The sequence below is a fragment of the Zootoca vivipara genome, chromosome 17 (assembly GCF_963506605.1).
Source record: "Zootoca vivipara chromosome 17, rZooViv1.1, whole genome shotgun sequence".
Lineage (NCBI taxonomy): Eukaryota > Metazoa > Chordata > Lepidosauria > Squamata > Lacertidae > Zootoca > Zootoca vivipara.
Window position 1 is genome coordinate 18,287,449 of NC_083292.1, and position 16,706 is coordinate 18,304,154.

At 44.3% G+C, this 16,706-nt stretch overlaps 1 protein-coding gene across 1 annotated transcript in view; it reads right to left on the bottom strand.

Annotated features, from left to right (window-relative positions):
- The window catches only part of OSBP2 (oxysterol binding protein 2), a 160,786-nt gene extending 144,492 nt beyond the window's left edge, over positions 1–16,294 (bottom strand). Inside the window, exon 1 of the mRNA XM_035097530.2 lies at positions 15,748–16,294. Coding sequence (XP_034953421.1) covers positions 15,748–16,061 — 314 coding nt within the window. The 5' untranslated portion in view covers positions 16,062–16,294. The remainder of the gene's footprint in view (positions 1–15,747) is intronic.
- Positions 16,295–16,706: the final 412 nt, after the last annotated feature.

Genomic DNA, 16,706 nt, shown 5'->3' on the forward strand with positions numbered 1-16,706 from the left:
CACAAAAAACAATCAATGCACTGGCTACTTTTAGGATGCTTCCGAGAAATCCACTCTTTCCCTGCACCACCTTTTCCATTTTGCAACCCACCTGCAGAAACCTTCTGTTATAAAAATATCACCACTTTTGCAACAGCGACAAAAGTCCCATTCTGGGACAGAGCTATAAATGAAAAATAAACGTTGCTCGCAAACAAAATGCAGGCAGTAGCATATTCGTCCTAAAGAATTTTCTTAACCCATCTTCAGGTTAATGTATTTGAAATAGGTTATCCAATAGCACAGGAGCTCTGGGCTTAAGCTTCTTGTCTCATCTCAAGTACTTGGTTTATTAAATGGAAAGTGACAGATCATGACTTTCAAATATGAAATTAAGTTTCCTATACAAAGGACTGCTGTACTGTACACCAGAGCTCAGAAGGAGAACCCAGTTGTGGGAAGATGCCCTAAATGTTGCCCCTTCCAATGTCTCCAAAAAGCAGTGGAAATTAGGAACAATGTTTAAGGTAGCCTTGCCCAACCAAGTGGCCTGCAGCTGTTTGAGGCTACAACTCCCACTATCTACTGTTGACCAAAAGAGCCCTCACTACTATTACATCTGGCTGCAGGCCAATTTGAAGAATGTATGGTAAGTAGGATGAATTTCATCCATTTTCTTTCTTGTTTGTTCATAAAAAGTATTTACAGTAGTACCTCTACTTACGAATGTTTCTACTTACGAACGGAGCTCCGTCCGCCATCTTGGTTGCGGTTTAGATAGGATTTTTTTCTACTTACGAATTTTTAGATAGGGTTGCTTCGACTTACGAATTTTTTCTCCCAATGCATTCCTATGGGATTCGACTTACAATTTTTTTTTGACTTACAAATGTGCGTTCGGAACGCATTAAATTTGTAAGTAGAGGTACCACTGTATATTACACCATTCACCCGAAAAGTATTTATTTTCTCACTTACATTTATAACCCGTCTTTCTCCCATCATGGAATCCATGGCGGCCTACACATGGTTTTCAGGCAATCATCCATCCAAGCACTGACTAGACCTGGACCTACTTAGATTCAGCAAGGCGGTGTTCCTTTGTGTCATTGGGACTATACTCTAGGACTTCAATAAGAATACAGTGGTACCTCTACTTACGAATGTTTCTACTTACGAATGGAGCTCCATCCGCCATCTTGGGTGCAGTTTCTACTTACAAATTTTTAGATAGGGTTGCTTCGACTTACGAATTTTTTCTCCCAATGCATTTCTATGGGATTCGACTTACAAATTTTTTCGACTTACAAATGTGCGTTCAGAACGCATTAAATTCGTAAGTAGAGGTACCACTGTAAATGTTGAGGAAAGCATTTCCAAGCAGAAACCCTGAGCACCAGTGCAACTTCAAAACTTGCATAAATAAGGAACAATTAAGACAAGGGCATGTTGATCTATGACTTTTTCCCCCTTTTTAATCAACATGTGGCAATGAAGACTCGTCGCTTAGCATGCACGGGTGATGTTAAGGGTTGGTGTGCTGCCAGCAGCCCATAAAAATGTACTTTGTGATCCTAGAGGCAGTACAGAAACATTCAGCTCCACCTATGCCTTATAATGCTGCCCTGAGAGCAGCATCAGAAGAGGGTTCTGGTAAGAGGAACCAGTTGCCACATTTCTCATGAGTGACTCCATGCCCACAGATGTAAGCATTCCATTGCCCAAATCACCTTTCCCACAGCAATGCCTCAGCAGCCTCATCCTAAATTTGACCATGCACAAGTACAGTTGCTGCTGCAGCCCTGGTTGCTTCCTTAGCCTCCACTTCCAGGTATCACCTCCCTTTTCCTTCAAATCCCTCCTCAGAAGCTTCCACGAAGCCTTTGGCAAAAACCCAGTGATGCAGGTTGAGAAGTCAGACCACAGGGTGTTGTTGTTGTTTAGTCGTTTAGTCGTGTCTGACTCTTCGTGACCCCATGGACCAGAGCACGCCAGGCACTCCTGTCTTGCACTGCCTCCCGCAGTTTGGTCAAACTCATGTTCGTAGCTTCGAGAACACTGTCCAACCATCTCGTCCTCTGTCTTCCCCTTCTCCTAGTGCCCTCAATCTTTCCCAACATCAGGGTCTTTTCCAAGGATTCTTCTCTTCTCATGAGGTGGCCAAAGTATTGGAGCCTCAGCTTCACGATCTGTCCTTCCAGTGAGCACTCAGGGCTGATTTCCTTAAGAATGGATAGGTTGGATCGTCTTGCAGTCCATGGGACTCTCAAGAGTCTTGAGAGTCCCAGACCACAGGGTACACCTGTCTAAAAAGGATGGCAATGGCTCTCCAGGGATTCAGAGAAGATTCTCTCCCCACCTTACCTGCAGAAGCCAGGGACTGAAGCTGGGATCTTCTGCCTTTATTCAATTTATATACCACCCTTTATCAAAGATTCCAGGGCAGTGTGCAACATTAAAAACACATTACAGAACATCAATGATAATAAAACATAATAAAAAGCATACTGACAGACAGCCTAAAAAAAGAGTCATCATAATAACAGTCCTCTCCTCCACACTTTTACAGGCCATAGATTATTTAATAGCTATAGGATTGGGTAAAGAGGAATGTTTTCCCCTGTTGCCTAAAGGCATAAAATGATGGCGCCAGGTGAACATCTTTGGGGGGGAGCATTCCACAATCAGGAAGAAAGAGCCCGTTCTCTTATTGCCACCCTCACACAGCACAGAACTTATATGCAGGGAACAAAGTGAACTTAATTCACTGACACACTGTTCTAATTGCACAGTGTCCTCCTTGCACACTCGTCTCTACTCGTTTCAGAATGAAGCTTCCACAGTACGAGAATACAGAATAGCCTCCTCCATCAACGCACACGCACACACACACACTCCAGATGTTTTGGACCACAACTCCCATCTGAACATAGAACTTGACACAGTGTAGGCGCAGTTTGCTGCCAAACAACAGCAGAGCTGCCAAAATCAATCAGATTATTGATCTTGGTTTCTGGCAATGCAGAAATAAGGAATCAAGTAAGCAAACGCCACTGAGCAGAGAACCGTAATGCTGTGTAGAATACAAAGGTGGGAAACCTCAAGCTCTCTACATCTGACCCTAGCCATTCTTCATTCGTGCCCCCACTTCACAGGCCACTTCACAAACTTATAAACCATTTTTACCAGTACAGTACAAGGTAAAAACAAAATGGAAAATGGAAAAGTTTTTTCTAAAAAAAAATCTTCTATGAACTCTGAAATAGTAAAGCCATTTAGAAAGTATAAAAAATACTTAACATTGTTTCTAAGAACATCCAGGCCAGCATCCTGTTCTCACAGCGACATAACCAAATGTTTATGAGAAACCCTCAGAGCACAAGAGCATTTCCCCACCCCACCCCGTTTTGGTTTTCAGCAACTGGTGTTCATAAACATTACTGCCTCCAGCCATTGTACATTCTAAAGAAGTATAATTAATATCCCATATTTGACTAGGTCACACCTCAAGGATAGCCTTTGATAACACCTAGAATCATAGAATCGTAGAGTTGGAAGAGACCACAAGGGCCATCCAGTCCAACCCCCTGCTGAGCAGGAAACACCATCAAAGCATTCTTGACATATGCCTGTCAAGCCTCTGCTTAAAGACCTCCAAAGAAGGAGACTCCACCACACTCCTTGGTACCAAATTCCACTGTCGAACAGCTCTTACTGTCAGGAAGTTCTTCCTAATGTTTAGGTGGAATCTTCTTTCTTGTAGTTTGAATCCATTGCTCCGTGTCCGCTTCTCTGGAGCAGCAGAAAACAACCTTTCTCCCACCTCTATATGACATCCTTTTATATATTTGAACATGGCTATCATGTCACCCCTTCACTTTCTCTTCTCCAGGCTAAACATACCCAGCTCCCTAAGCCGTTCCTCATAAGGCATCGTTTCCAGGCCTTTGACCTTGCCTGGATGGTGGAAGGAGGGATATGTGCATACGAGCATGTGTGCTTAAGTAAAAGCCTCTGGCTGGAATAAAGTCTACTGTACAAAGGTGTCACATCTATTGCCAAACCCACTTCAGCTCCCGACTCTGTTCATCATTTTCACGTGGCCCCTGGAATGTTCCCCATGAGGGAATGCGGCCCTCCGGCTGAAAAAGCTGCTCTTCACCAGGAACAGAACACACGCAGACATTCTTGAAATTCAGTCTGCTTGTGTTTTATTTCTATGCTTAAGCTAACAAGAAAGTCCACTGTTTTGGGAACACTTAACAAGGTTGTTTTCCAGAACTGCCAACTTAATCCCACCCACTCAATACACTGCTCAAAAGGACTAACTAATTTCAATGAATATGAAGTTAATGGAATAGGATGGTAGCTCTGACATAAATATATATATGCATGGCAGATTCATGAAACTTCCAAGTAATTACTGAGTAATTATTTGCCCAAATCATGGAATCGTAAGATTGTCAGGTTGGAAGGGACACCAAGGGTCATCTAGTCCAACCCCATGCAATGCAGAAATCACAGCTAAAGAATCCCCGACCGACGGCAATCCAGCCTCTTTTTACTTTTGTTTCACTTCTTCAAAAAGATTACAAAGGCAAAAGTAACAAAACAAAACAAATTTCCTCTTAGACCAAGAAAAAGAGAGAAATGAAATTGTTGGTACTGGGTACCAATGCAGCACTACCTCAATTTCCCCCCAACCACTGAACTAAGTCGAAAAAGAGTCGAAAAAGCTATTTGGTCAAGTACTGCCAACGCCCTAACATACACACGCTTATAAGCAATTGTTGTTTTAAGTTACCTATTACTGTTAAAGAGGGACACGGGTAGTGCTGTGGTCTAAATCACTGAGCCTAGGGCTTGCCGATCAGAAGGTCGGTGGTTCGAATCCCCGCAACGGGGTGAGCTCCCGTTGTTTGGTCCCAGCTCCTGCCCACCTAGCAGTTCGAAAGCATGTCAAAGTGCAAGTAGATAAATAGGTACCGCTCCTGCGGGAAGGTAAACAGTGTTTCTGTGCGCTGCTCTGGTTTCACCTGAAGCGGCTTAGTCATGCTGGCCACATGCTGGTCTGCAGACAAATGCCAGCTCCCTCGCCCTATAGAGCGAGATGAGCGCCGCAACCCCAGAGTCATCCGCAACTGGAACTGGTCAGGGGTACCTTTACCTTTTTTTTAATCACTGTTAAAATGAAATTTAATTTTCTTTAAGTTACAATGAATTGTTGTGGTGTTCTTGGAGAGGATTTCTGTAAATATGAATGATTCACTCAGCTGTTGTTCTTTGGCTTCTATCCTAGAATACCAGGATCAGTCAGCCTACAGTTACAATTTTTTAAAAAAATTGGTTAGCTCCGTTGGTTAGAGCATGGTGCCGATAATGCCAAGGTCACAGGTTCAATCCTCGTAAGGAACAGCTCCATATTCCTGCATTGCAGGGGGTTGGACTAGATGATCCTCAGGGTCCCTTCCAACTCTATGATTCTATGATTATAAAAGCAAAGCAACATGAAGCCTTGTTTAAAAAGAAACACAGTTCGGTGGTGGATCATCTGTTTTGCATGCATAAGGTCTCAGGTTCAATTTCCAGGTAGGGCTGTAAGAAACTTGTATCTGAAACAAAGAGCTGCTGCCCGTCAGTGCAGAAAATATTGAGTTAGATGGACCAATGATCTGACTCAACAAAAAACAGCTTCCTGCATTCCTAAGTCAGGCGTGAGAACCTATGATCCATCCGGAGATGTTGCTGGACTGCAATAACTACTCACTTTTAATGCATTTACTTTACTCACATTTACAGGCAAATCTTTCTTTAAAACATGCTCAGCATTTTACGCCCTGCTTCGTATGTTACGCCCCTGAGCAGAGGTATATCATGTTGGGAAGATTAATAATAATGAACCAGAAAACTCTGGGACAGAAGAAGGTCAAAAGTGTTTCTAAGTACTCCCATGAATGAGTTCACCATTTACCCCTGTTGAAGTTATGCAACATAGAAACATCTTGCAAAGTTTCCTGGTGTATAATTACAGTTGCTATGGCAACATGTTTTTATATGAATTTTAGTACGGAACTGGTAAGGACAAAAGCAATACAGTCCTTGCCTTAAGAGACAGAAGGGAATAAGAGGCACCTAAAATTGTACACAGTCTTGTCCGCACCTTGAAGACTAACCAATTTATAATGGCAGTACCCAGCAGTAGTCAACCGGAAGTCCTCTCAAGTGCTGTTGCGTATCTTCCATTATCACTGATGGAAGAAGCAGTTGGCCATGTTGGCTGGGGGTTATGTGAGTTAGCATTCCAAAAATACCCAGAGAGGCACCACATTTGTTATGCCAGGCATAAGCTTTCATGAACAACAGTCCACTTTTTTCATAAGTTGCATGAAGCGCTCTCTTGAGAGGCAGATAAATAAATGTATACTTGGGTGATGGCATGGTAAAAAGCAAGGTCAGGGGAAAATGAAATACAGAAAAGTACAGACTGTTATTGTTTCATTACATAACACTGGTAACTCACAGAACAGTTTTCTGATACAGACACCCTAGCATTGGTAAGCCAACTAATACACATTAATACACACTCCATTCAATTCACAATGCAATGTAACCCTTGCAAAGTTTCCCTTTGAAGCTCAGTCTCTAAAAACACCATGCTAACTGAAGCTCAGTCTCTAAAAACACCATGCTAACTGAACCATAACCACCATTCATTCTGCTCAAAAGGGGATAGAGCTCATGCGTGTAATAAATATTCTGCTGTACAGTAGGAGATCATGAACTGCAACTCTTGGAAGGAGGCCACTTCCTGATGTGAGGCTCCCCAGTAAACAATTGCTCATGCTGCCACATCAGTGACAGGCCTTGCAAAGTAAAGACGGACACAGCAAATCACAACATCCCCATACGTGACTGCTGCAACCACATCTGATCTAGGGCGGGACTCCCACTCTCATCAGTCCCTGCCAGTGTGACCAATGGCCGAAGATTATGGGAGTCGTAGCCCAACATCTAGAGGGCACCACAGTGACTACTCCTAATTTAAAGAAATAAAGGTCAGCAACGCTGCAGGTTTCAAATGAAAGATTGCTTTGCAAGGGTACAGCATTAGAAATTACACTACAAGGCACTGAACAGTTAAAATATCTCTGTGATTGTTAGTCTACAAACAAAGCCCCTTTGTAGTTTCTCAGTCCAGCTGGCAGGAAAGTGCTGGTCACATGAAACCAAAATGGGGAGGTTTCCAGGACTACATTTCAGGCAGAGTGGCTGCCTTTGTAGTCAGCGGCTACGACTAAACACTGACCTGGTTCACGTGTCATGTTAAACAATTGATAAAGTTTACCTATGGTATAAACACAAATGAGCAACATGCTCAAAAGTCCCCCACTTTGCACCTCCCCTACGCCAGGTGAGGTCGCCATGCACCAGGAGCAACAAACCATAAAACCATAGCTCATCGTGTTGTCTAAACCCAAGCTCCAAGTTCTGCTCTGAGCCCCATTCCAGTTTCTGTCATTGGCTTATGAAATTCTAATACCTTGGGGTCCCAAGGTACACAACAGAGTGCATCAGCCTCACCATTTAGGTCAAGTATAGCCAACATGGTGCCTGTCAAACGTTGGACTGCAATTCCCACCATCCCTGATAATGGGCCATGCTTGCTGGGGTTGATGGGAGTTACAGTCCCAGAACATATGGAGGGCACGGCAGTGGCTACTCCTAATGTAGTTCATGGGAGGAGGTTCTTCTTAGGGCCTTTCTAGGTGGAAATCCCTAAGGAAAATGTCCCGGGTTGCGGGCCTTCTTGGTTGTGGGGCCCTCTTTACGGACCTCCCTGCCTCTGGATGGCCAGTTACTTGGGTGGTTAAGGCAACCTTCAATTTGTAGAATGTTGTTGTTTAGTCGTTTAGTCGTTAACCATCTCGTCCTCTGTCGTCCCCTTCTCCTTGTGCCCTCCATCTTTCCCAACATCAGGGTCTTTTCCAGGGAGTCTTCTCTTCTCATGAGGTGGCCAAAGTCTTGGAGCCTCAGCTCCAGGATCTGTCCTTCCAGTGAGCACTCAGGGCTGATTTCCTTCAGAATGGATAGGTTTGATCTTTTTGCAGTCCATGGGACTCTCAAGAGTCTCCTCCAGCACCATAATTCAAAAGCATCAATTCTTCGGCGATCAGCCAATAGTCTGTAGGAAATGTTTTATTGTGCTACTGTATTAAGGTCAGTGATGTTTGTTTTATTTTTAAATGTTCTTCCATTGTGCATTTTATATTATTTGTGAACCACTTCATGATTTTCTAAATTAAGAGCTGCATATAAATGGGCTTAATAAATATATATGAACAGATGTTAATGGCTACTTCAGTATCCAGGCTCCAAGAACACTACTCACCATGCACCTCAGGCATGGCCACTGTTGCTAACCTTACAGGGGAGACATGAAAATAGTACTCTGGTATCTTTAGGGGGCTTCTTGGCTTCACCTCCAAATGTCGGCTCCCTGGAAGGGGGACATCCATCACTCCAGCCACCTCCAACGATTCCAGGGCGTGTTTTCTGGGGAGAACACGGGGAAGCCTCTCCTTACAGCACATATTCCTCCATGGTGGTTCTTCAACTCTCCCTTTTCTTTATTGTTATTTTTCCAAAGCACTGCAAAATTCAGCAGTCAGGTTGCTCACCAGAGCAAGATGGTCTGAGCAAATAACACCAATCCCAGCCTGACTGCACTGGGACCAATCTGAAGTGCTGGTTTTCACCTCTGAAACCTTATACCTCAAAGACCACCTCTCCCCATATGAACTGGCCCAGACCTTGCAATCATCATATAGTGCCCCCTGCACTCCTAGGATTGGCAACAGGAGTATGGGCCTTTTCAGTGGTGGCTCTCTGTTGGTGGAATGGTCTCCCCAAGGGATGCTTGCCTGATGGCACCACAATTACATAGCTATAGATGCCAGCCAAAAAGCATTTTTATTTCGGCGGGCCTTCAGTTCTTAATTAGCTGTGGCCTCCTTGAGCAGGTAGCAAGTTTTACTCCTGGCCTTTAAAAATAAGGTTGTCTTTTTTAATAAAAAAAAAAGCTTTATTGTATATTTCAACGATTACAATTCATCACAAACAATAAAAACAGAAATTACAACCATACCAGAATTACAATTGTCTTATTTCCTTCCCTCGACAACCCCCTCCCACCCACCCCTTCCCTGCGACTTCTCAACCTAGTCTGAACTTATCCTTTTTATTTTCCTTTTCTTTTATAATCTACATACCTTACTCTAACATTTACAATAATTTCATACCATTCTTCACATCCATCAAAATTCCTAGTTCAATCTATTCTTACCATATTACAATTAACACTTTACGGTTTCAGATTTCAAAATGAAACCAGAATCTGAAAAATAAGGTTGTCTTTTAGATTTTTCTTTTCTTTTTCTTTTATGCCAGTTTTAATATACGTGTTTCACTGTTTATATATTGTAAGTCATTCTGAGTTACCTTGGTTAAAAAATGACCAATAAATTTAAATAATAATAATAATAATAATGAAACACTCATGCTCCCAGCCTACCCCAGGCTTATGTTTCTCATTTGTGGTTGTACCAACTTGGACTTGCCTGCTCTCTTGCTGCCATGTCACAGATTTTGCCAGATTAATAATGCACACTTCTACCAAGGTCTTGTTTCAATTTTCTGTAGAGTATCAAGCACATATTGCAATGCTGCCAGAGTGCATGTACTTGCTTGTCAACATTTGGCAAGTTGTCCGCTATAAATACTATCGAAGCACATTCTTGAATTTTTGCAAAGGCAAATATAGCTGCACTTGAGGACATTAGCTAAGCGGGGCCAGGCACAGCTGGAGGATTCCTTCAAGGACTGCACTTGGCACGAAGGACGTTTCTTAAGATGAATTATGCAAAATAGTTCCAGACAAAGTCAACGTGCCGCTTATCAGGGTTCTCATTTCAGATGGCTATCTGAGCTCTAAATCATGCTGCTAAGTTCACTGACATTGTGCTTGTGTGAGATGCTGTTCTGTAAGCAACCCTACTACTCGAAGACCCACCCAAATAGAAAGCATTATGAAACTTTCCATGGAATATGTAGGCTATGGGTGAGCTAGAGGAGTAGCGGCACTCTCCTTGAGTGAGAATATAACGGCTAGTTAGGCTCTCTTTTTTCTGTTCACCTGATTCACTGTTCACCGACGACACGACAGGTGTCAAGAATAAAGGAGTCCCACCTGCATTTGGCCAGTGGGAAAGACTTCTGAAAATCTCCATCAGTTGCAGAGATATTGACTTCACTGTGAAATATTTCAGCTGGTCTATTGGGTTAAATAAACTGTGTCTGCACTCTTTTGCATTTCCTTGTTAACAAGGTGCTCTACCTCCCACGCACCAAATTTGCTGTAAATCATTGTGGCTAACCTGTTGCTGAACTACAACACCAAACACCCCTGGCCCTTGGCCATGTTTGCTCCCAACGTCACCTGGGAGCCACAGGTTTGCCACCCCTGCTGCCCAAAGAAGGGTGCTTGTCCCAAAGCATTATTGAATTAAGGTTTTCAGCAAGCACAACAGAAAGCCACACAGGAAAGAGGAACACACAGCTGCAATTCAGCAGTGTTAACTGCTGCTTAGAAATGAAAGCTCTAGATATTGCCAAGTGTGGCGTAGTGGTTAGAATGTCACACTAGGAACTGGGAGACAAGGATTCAACTCCCCACAGAGGCATAAAGCCACCTGGGTGATCCTGGGCCACCATTGTCTCTCAGCCTAATCCACCTCACAAGTTTGTTGTGAAAATAAAATGGAGAGTCAGAAGCACATATCCATTTTGCGCTGTTTGGAGGCAAAGGTATAAATGTAAAGATGAATAAATGCTCTGGGCCTCCTACAGTTTTCTTACTTAGCTAGCTACCTATTCTAGTTCTGCCTATTCAGAAAAAGGAGACCAACATGATCAAGGGGCTAGAAAAACTCCTCTATGAGGAAAGATTGTGGCATTTTTATTTATAGAAAAGATGAGCAAGAAGCTGCAAAACAGAAGTGTGTAAAATTATGCATGGAGAAAGTGGGTAGAGAAAGGTATTGCTTCCTGCCTCATAGCACTAGAACTGGTGGATATCCAATGAAGTTGAACATTGGAAGATTCAGGACAGGCAAAAGAAAGTCCTACTTCCCGTAGCACTTAGCTTAACCATGGAATCAGCTCCCACAATAAATAGTGGCAGCCGCCAGTTTGGGCAGCTTTAAAAGAGGAATACAGAATACTTGGGAGGATACAGCCAACTATGGCTACTAGCTACAACCGGCATACTCTGCCTCCACAGCCAGAGGCAATTGGTTTCTGAATGCCAGCTGCTGGAAAAACTAAGGGTGTGGGAAGAGTGTGGCTGTTGCTCCCAGGTCCTGCTTGTGGGTTTCCCACATATGTCACTGTGAGAACAGGATGCTGGACTAGATGGGCCACTGGCTTAATTCAACACAGCTCTTCTTATGCTATTATGACATTCTCAAGTCTTTGGAAACAAACCTGTTTACATTTGCTACTCAGCTCAGGGAAAGGTCATTCTCAAACCAGTATGCAGTCTCAATATTTAATACTGGCAATTTGATTAGCAGCAAAGCAGTGTTCTCTCACCTAGTGTGTGTGTTAAATGGGAAAATAGCTTGGGGCACCGTTCTGTACAAGAGGTTTTTGATTTCCAATGCATCTGAAGTGTTGACCAGGAACACTTTCTCTATAAAGCATATTAAAGCCCTGCAGGACACAATATGTATGAAAGCTTGTGCTGTGTTCTAGGAATCCTGCCTGGAGAGCGAGGATTTTCACCTGAAGCATCAATAGAAGTTATTAAAGGCTAGATAGAGGTAAATTGGTATATTTCTTTCTGATAAAAACTTTTTATTGCTTTTATCTATCATGTTCCTGGACCTAAACACTTCAGCTATGAAAGAAGCAAGATCATGAATTCACTGAAACAAATAATTCATGGGGAAATTAATTCATGGGAATCCCAAGCTGGGAGAAAGCTATTACAATTTGGTCCTGCTAGCAGGGCTTCCAGAGGAGAAACTGGTTGGCCGCTAAAAAAACAAGTTACAGGGCTAGATGGGCCTTTGGCCTGATCCAGCAGGGCTCTTATTCTGTTATTGATGCAGGGGTGTCCCTAAAGCTACCAGACAGAAAACATTCCCCAAAATCTTATGCTCTCACAAATTACACTGCCGGTAGGTGCAAAAGCAGTAAAAGAAATACAATCAGTAAAACCACATTCATGTGAGATACCTAGATAAATAATATAGTAGCAGAATCATGCTTAAAAACTAACTTTACGCATCACATCTCTTCTCCACCTCTAAAATCCTGACAAAAGATACAGTGGTGCCTCGCTTAACGAATGCCCTGCTTAACGAAATTTCCGCTTAACGAAAGGATTTTTCGAGCGGAGGTTGCCTCGCTTGACGAATGCGTTTTACGAAAAATTCGTGTAGCGAATCGCGGTTTCCCATAGGAATGCATTGAAATTCAATTAATGCGTTCCTATGGGCAAAAAAAAATTCAAAAAAAATTCAAGGCATTCCTATGGGATTCGCTAGACAAATTTTTCGTTATAAGAAAAGACCTGTGGAACGAATTAAATTCGTCTAGCGAGGCACCACTGTATGCTTCTTCACCTGTTGCATTTGTTTTGGTCCTAAAGTTCATTGATTCCAATGGTTCTATAATCTAAGTAGGACTAATATCAGATACAACCCATAGCCATTCAAGAGTGTAGCTGTTAAGAACTATTTCTACCCCAAAATAGAGGTGCAGGGATGCAAATTCCCCTTGACTTCTATCACAAACAAGAGCCATTAGTGGTATATGGAAAAAGCAACCAGCCACCTGAAGGCAGGAAGTTATAAAACTGTTCAATGCAGTCATCTTACAAATGCTGCTTATTCCATTCAACAGGCTTAGGGAAGCTTACAACACAGTACTAAAAATATAAGTATCAACAGAATAAGCCACTGCTCCACACCAAGCAAAGCCTGAATAAAAGCAGCAGGTTGAAATGTCTGGGCTATGTTAATAAACCTGTCATTTCACAATATAAAGTGGATGGTTTGGTGGGAATCCAGAATCTGTGATTGTTGCCAAGAAAAGTGCAACATATTTATCCACCCACTGATCCAAAAGTGCTAACACATGAAGCAAAGCAATGAGTAAATGAGTAAGTTGACTTGAGCAGCAACTTCAAGATGGAGTAAAGTCACCTGACAACGTTAGCCAACCTTACCTGTGCCTGTTATCCAGAGAACCCAAAGACCGCAGACCATTTTATTGATTCTGTTCGGTTTTAACATTTGTTGAGGATGCCACAAGAGCACTACATGAACTGAAAGGCCGGGATATAAATATTTAAGCAATAATTTGTTATTTATTTCCTTTCAGACTTTGCCTGTACTGTACAATACTCACTTGGCTATTTCACAAAAGTAAACTAGCAGCAGCATTCTTCATTCAAGATGTTTTTGGAGAACCACTGCCAACATGCATCTGGGAAGACAATCTTCCTGTTGTATAAGAAGCCTAGCAGCCGTCATTGGTGCCAACAGGAAACAAACTTGTATTTAAATACTTATATCTGACAAAAGAGTGCCTATTCTTCTCACACTAAGAAGACAGAACAATTCCAGAGCCCTTTCCAGCCATTGCAACTTTCTACTCAAGGCCTAGAAGACCATAGTGTAGAAATGACCACAACTCCACCAAGTTTCCAAAAGCTGGACCCACAGCTTCCAGCCTAACCTTTCAGATTACAAGAATTCAGAAATTCATACAGCATTAAACTGATTTAAGTAGTACGGTACAGTTGTACATTGGAAGTCAAACAGAATCCGTTCCACTTCCAAAACATTCGGAAACCAAAGTGCGGCTTCTGATGGGCTGCAGGAAGCTCCTGAAGCCAATTGGAAGCTGCTCAGACGTTCAGCCTCCAAAAATAGTTTGCAGACTGAAATATTCACTTCCGGGTTTGCAGCATTCGGGAGCCAAAACATTCAAGAACTAAGCTGTTCAATAACCAAGGAAGGACTGTACTCATTAGCAAATCAGGTTAATCTAAACCGAATCAAGACTTGAAAGCAGTTCTCTTCTTAGGCAAGAAATTAGCATGGCAAAAGTATTACCTGCAGAACCTTCTATTCTTATCAGAGAGAGAACTATCACTACCATCTGCATTTCATGGTCTTTATCTCCATTGTTTATAACCCATTTTTCCTCTGTGTGCATCTTACCAAGTGAGTTTTTACCCAAAAAGCCTTGTACCACAGATCTCTTGTAAGCCTGTTTTTGCAAAAACAAAAATTACCCTTTCTCTGGAAATTGAGCACAAAGATATTGCTAACTATTTTCTTCCCTGTTCTCATTGTATCCTCCCCCCTTTTTTCTTTTATTTGTTTTGTTACACTGCCACTCCCCTCCCTTCCCTGTTTTCCCAGCTGCTGAAGCTTAGACCATAAAGTCCTGCAGGCAGGAACTAGTTTCTTCTTGTTACTGTTATTGCAAAGCCCCCTTCACCTGAAGCTCTAAAAACACCAGGAATTTTCAGGATGATCCCTCCACTGACACAACTGGTACTTTTGACTGCAGCTACTAATTCAACAGACAACGAGACCTACATTGAAGGCATGTTTTACAGTGTGGTGGGACACACTACCACATGCTGCTTGTAGAAACGCACTAATCCAGCCTTCATTTGTCACAATTCAGACAGCAGCTGAGCATGCAGGCAAACACTCGCAGCGTTAACACAATTTCCCAAAAAGGTATAGGAGCCTGCCTTACACTACATCAGATCACCTAGCTCTGTCCTGTCAACACTGACTGACAGCAACTCTTGGTTTCAGTCAGGGGCCATCCTCAGACCTATCTGGAGATGCTGCTGGGGACTGAGCCTTGGACCTTTTGCCTGCAAAGCACATGCTCTAACAGTGAGCTGCCTACAACCCTTCCCCTATCATAGAAGGCAGCTTTATAGGGAGTCAGGTCATTGGCCCACACAGCTTAGAACTGCCTACACTGAGTGGCAGCAGCTCTCCAAGATTTCAGAAAGGGGGCTCTCCCAGCCCTACCTGCTCTACCATTGAGCTATGGCCTTTCACTATACTGATTCCTGCATTGCAGGGGGTTGAAATAGATGACCCTCGGGGTCCCTTCCAACTCTACAATTCTAGGATTCTATGAGTCAGACACGTTGGTTCATTTAAGTCAGTACTGTTTGCACTGACCGGCAGTGACTCTCCGGGATTTTAGACTCTCCTAGTCCTACCTACACATGCCAGGGTTTGAACCTGGGACTTTTTGCACGCAAATCAGATGCTTTACCATCGAACTAAGGATCACAGATACACTCTGGGTGGTGGGTTGTTGCTAGTGTGTTATTGGGGGTGGAAGCAGCAGCAGTATTCGGAAATCATCTGAGTTATCGCAGCAGCTGCACAGCACCCATGTCACACGACCACGACCCGGTCTCTCGAGTGCTATACATCAGAGTTAGAGACTGTCAGCGTTACCGTAATACTACTAATAACAGGGCACATCCACTTCTCCTACCCCCTAGTCTGCGGCAGCACAGTACTGTACTCGCGCGCCCGACAAGCGCCTGCCCCCCTCCCTTCAACAACTACCACACTGCCCCTAAAGTTCGCGCACTCACAAACTTTAGCAAAAGGAATGCCCGCCGACCCGGGCAAAAAAAGTGCACCACGGTACCTGTAGTAGCTGAGCAGCCCGTTGCTAAGCACGAACCAGCGACGCTGGTAGCCCTTCAGATAGTTGGTCCACTTGAAGAGCCAGCCTTTGTACGTGTCGGGACCGGGGCCGGCTGAGGTCGGGGTTGTCGCGGGGGCGGAAGGCAGAGCCCCTTCGAGGGTGGTGGCGCCGGCCAGGCTCATGGCGACGAGGAGGGCGGGGGGAGGAGGAGGGCGGCGAGGTGGCTGCTTGCAGGCCAGGCAAGGGACGGCGCTGAGCAGGGAGACCAGCCCGCGGGTGCCGGCGCTGCACAGCGGCGCGGCTGCCTTCCCCATAGGCGACGCTCCCGCCGCTGAGGCTGCGCCCGGCCGCTCCTCCTCCTGGCTGCTTTGCCTCCGCGCCGCCGCCAGGGCTAGCGAGGGGGCGGAGCCGCGCGACACGTGACGGTGGCAGGCCGCGCCCCTCCGCTCCTGGCCATGTGACGCGCCACCCCACCCGAGGGAGCGACGTGACGCGGCCGCTACGACAGCGGCGCCCCGCGTTCTTTTCTTTTCCCTCTCCTACGGCGAGGGCGCCGAACGGCTCCCGGATCACGTGTGCCTTGTCTACGAGGCTCCTCGGGCTGCCGGAGGTTTGGAGTTCTCGCGGGAGTTGTGTGGAAGGCGGAGGGCGGGGAATGGAAAGGGGGCGGGGCCGGCAAGGCGCGAATCAAGGAATAGAAATGCGGACGCCGCTTGATTAGAATTTTTAAAAAAGGCGGGAAGCTGCTCGAGGCTCAACGGTTCAATGTCCAGGTGGAGGATTTTGCCACGCTGTTGCCTCAGGTGACAGGGCGGCAAAAGCTTCGCCTGGCGACGTGGCCAGGACGACACAGGGGAAAGCTTATACCAAATTTTTATTTCGTTATATGTCATTTATTACACATTTACTTACGGTATATATAAAGAGCCCTAAATCCAGTCAGTTAAAACAAGACAGTC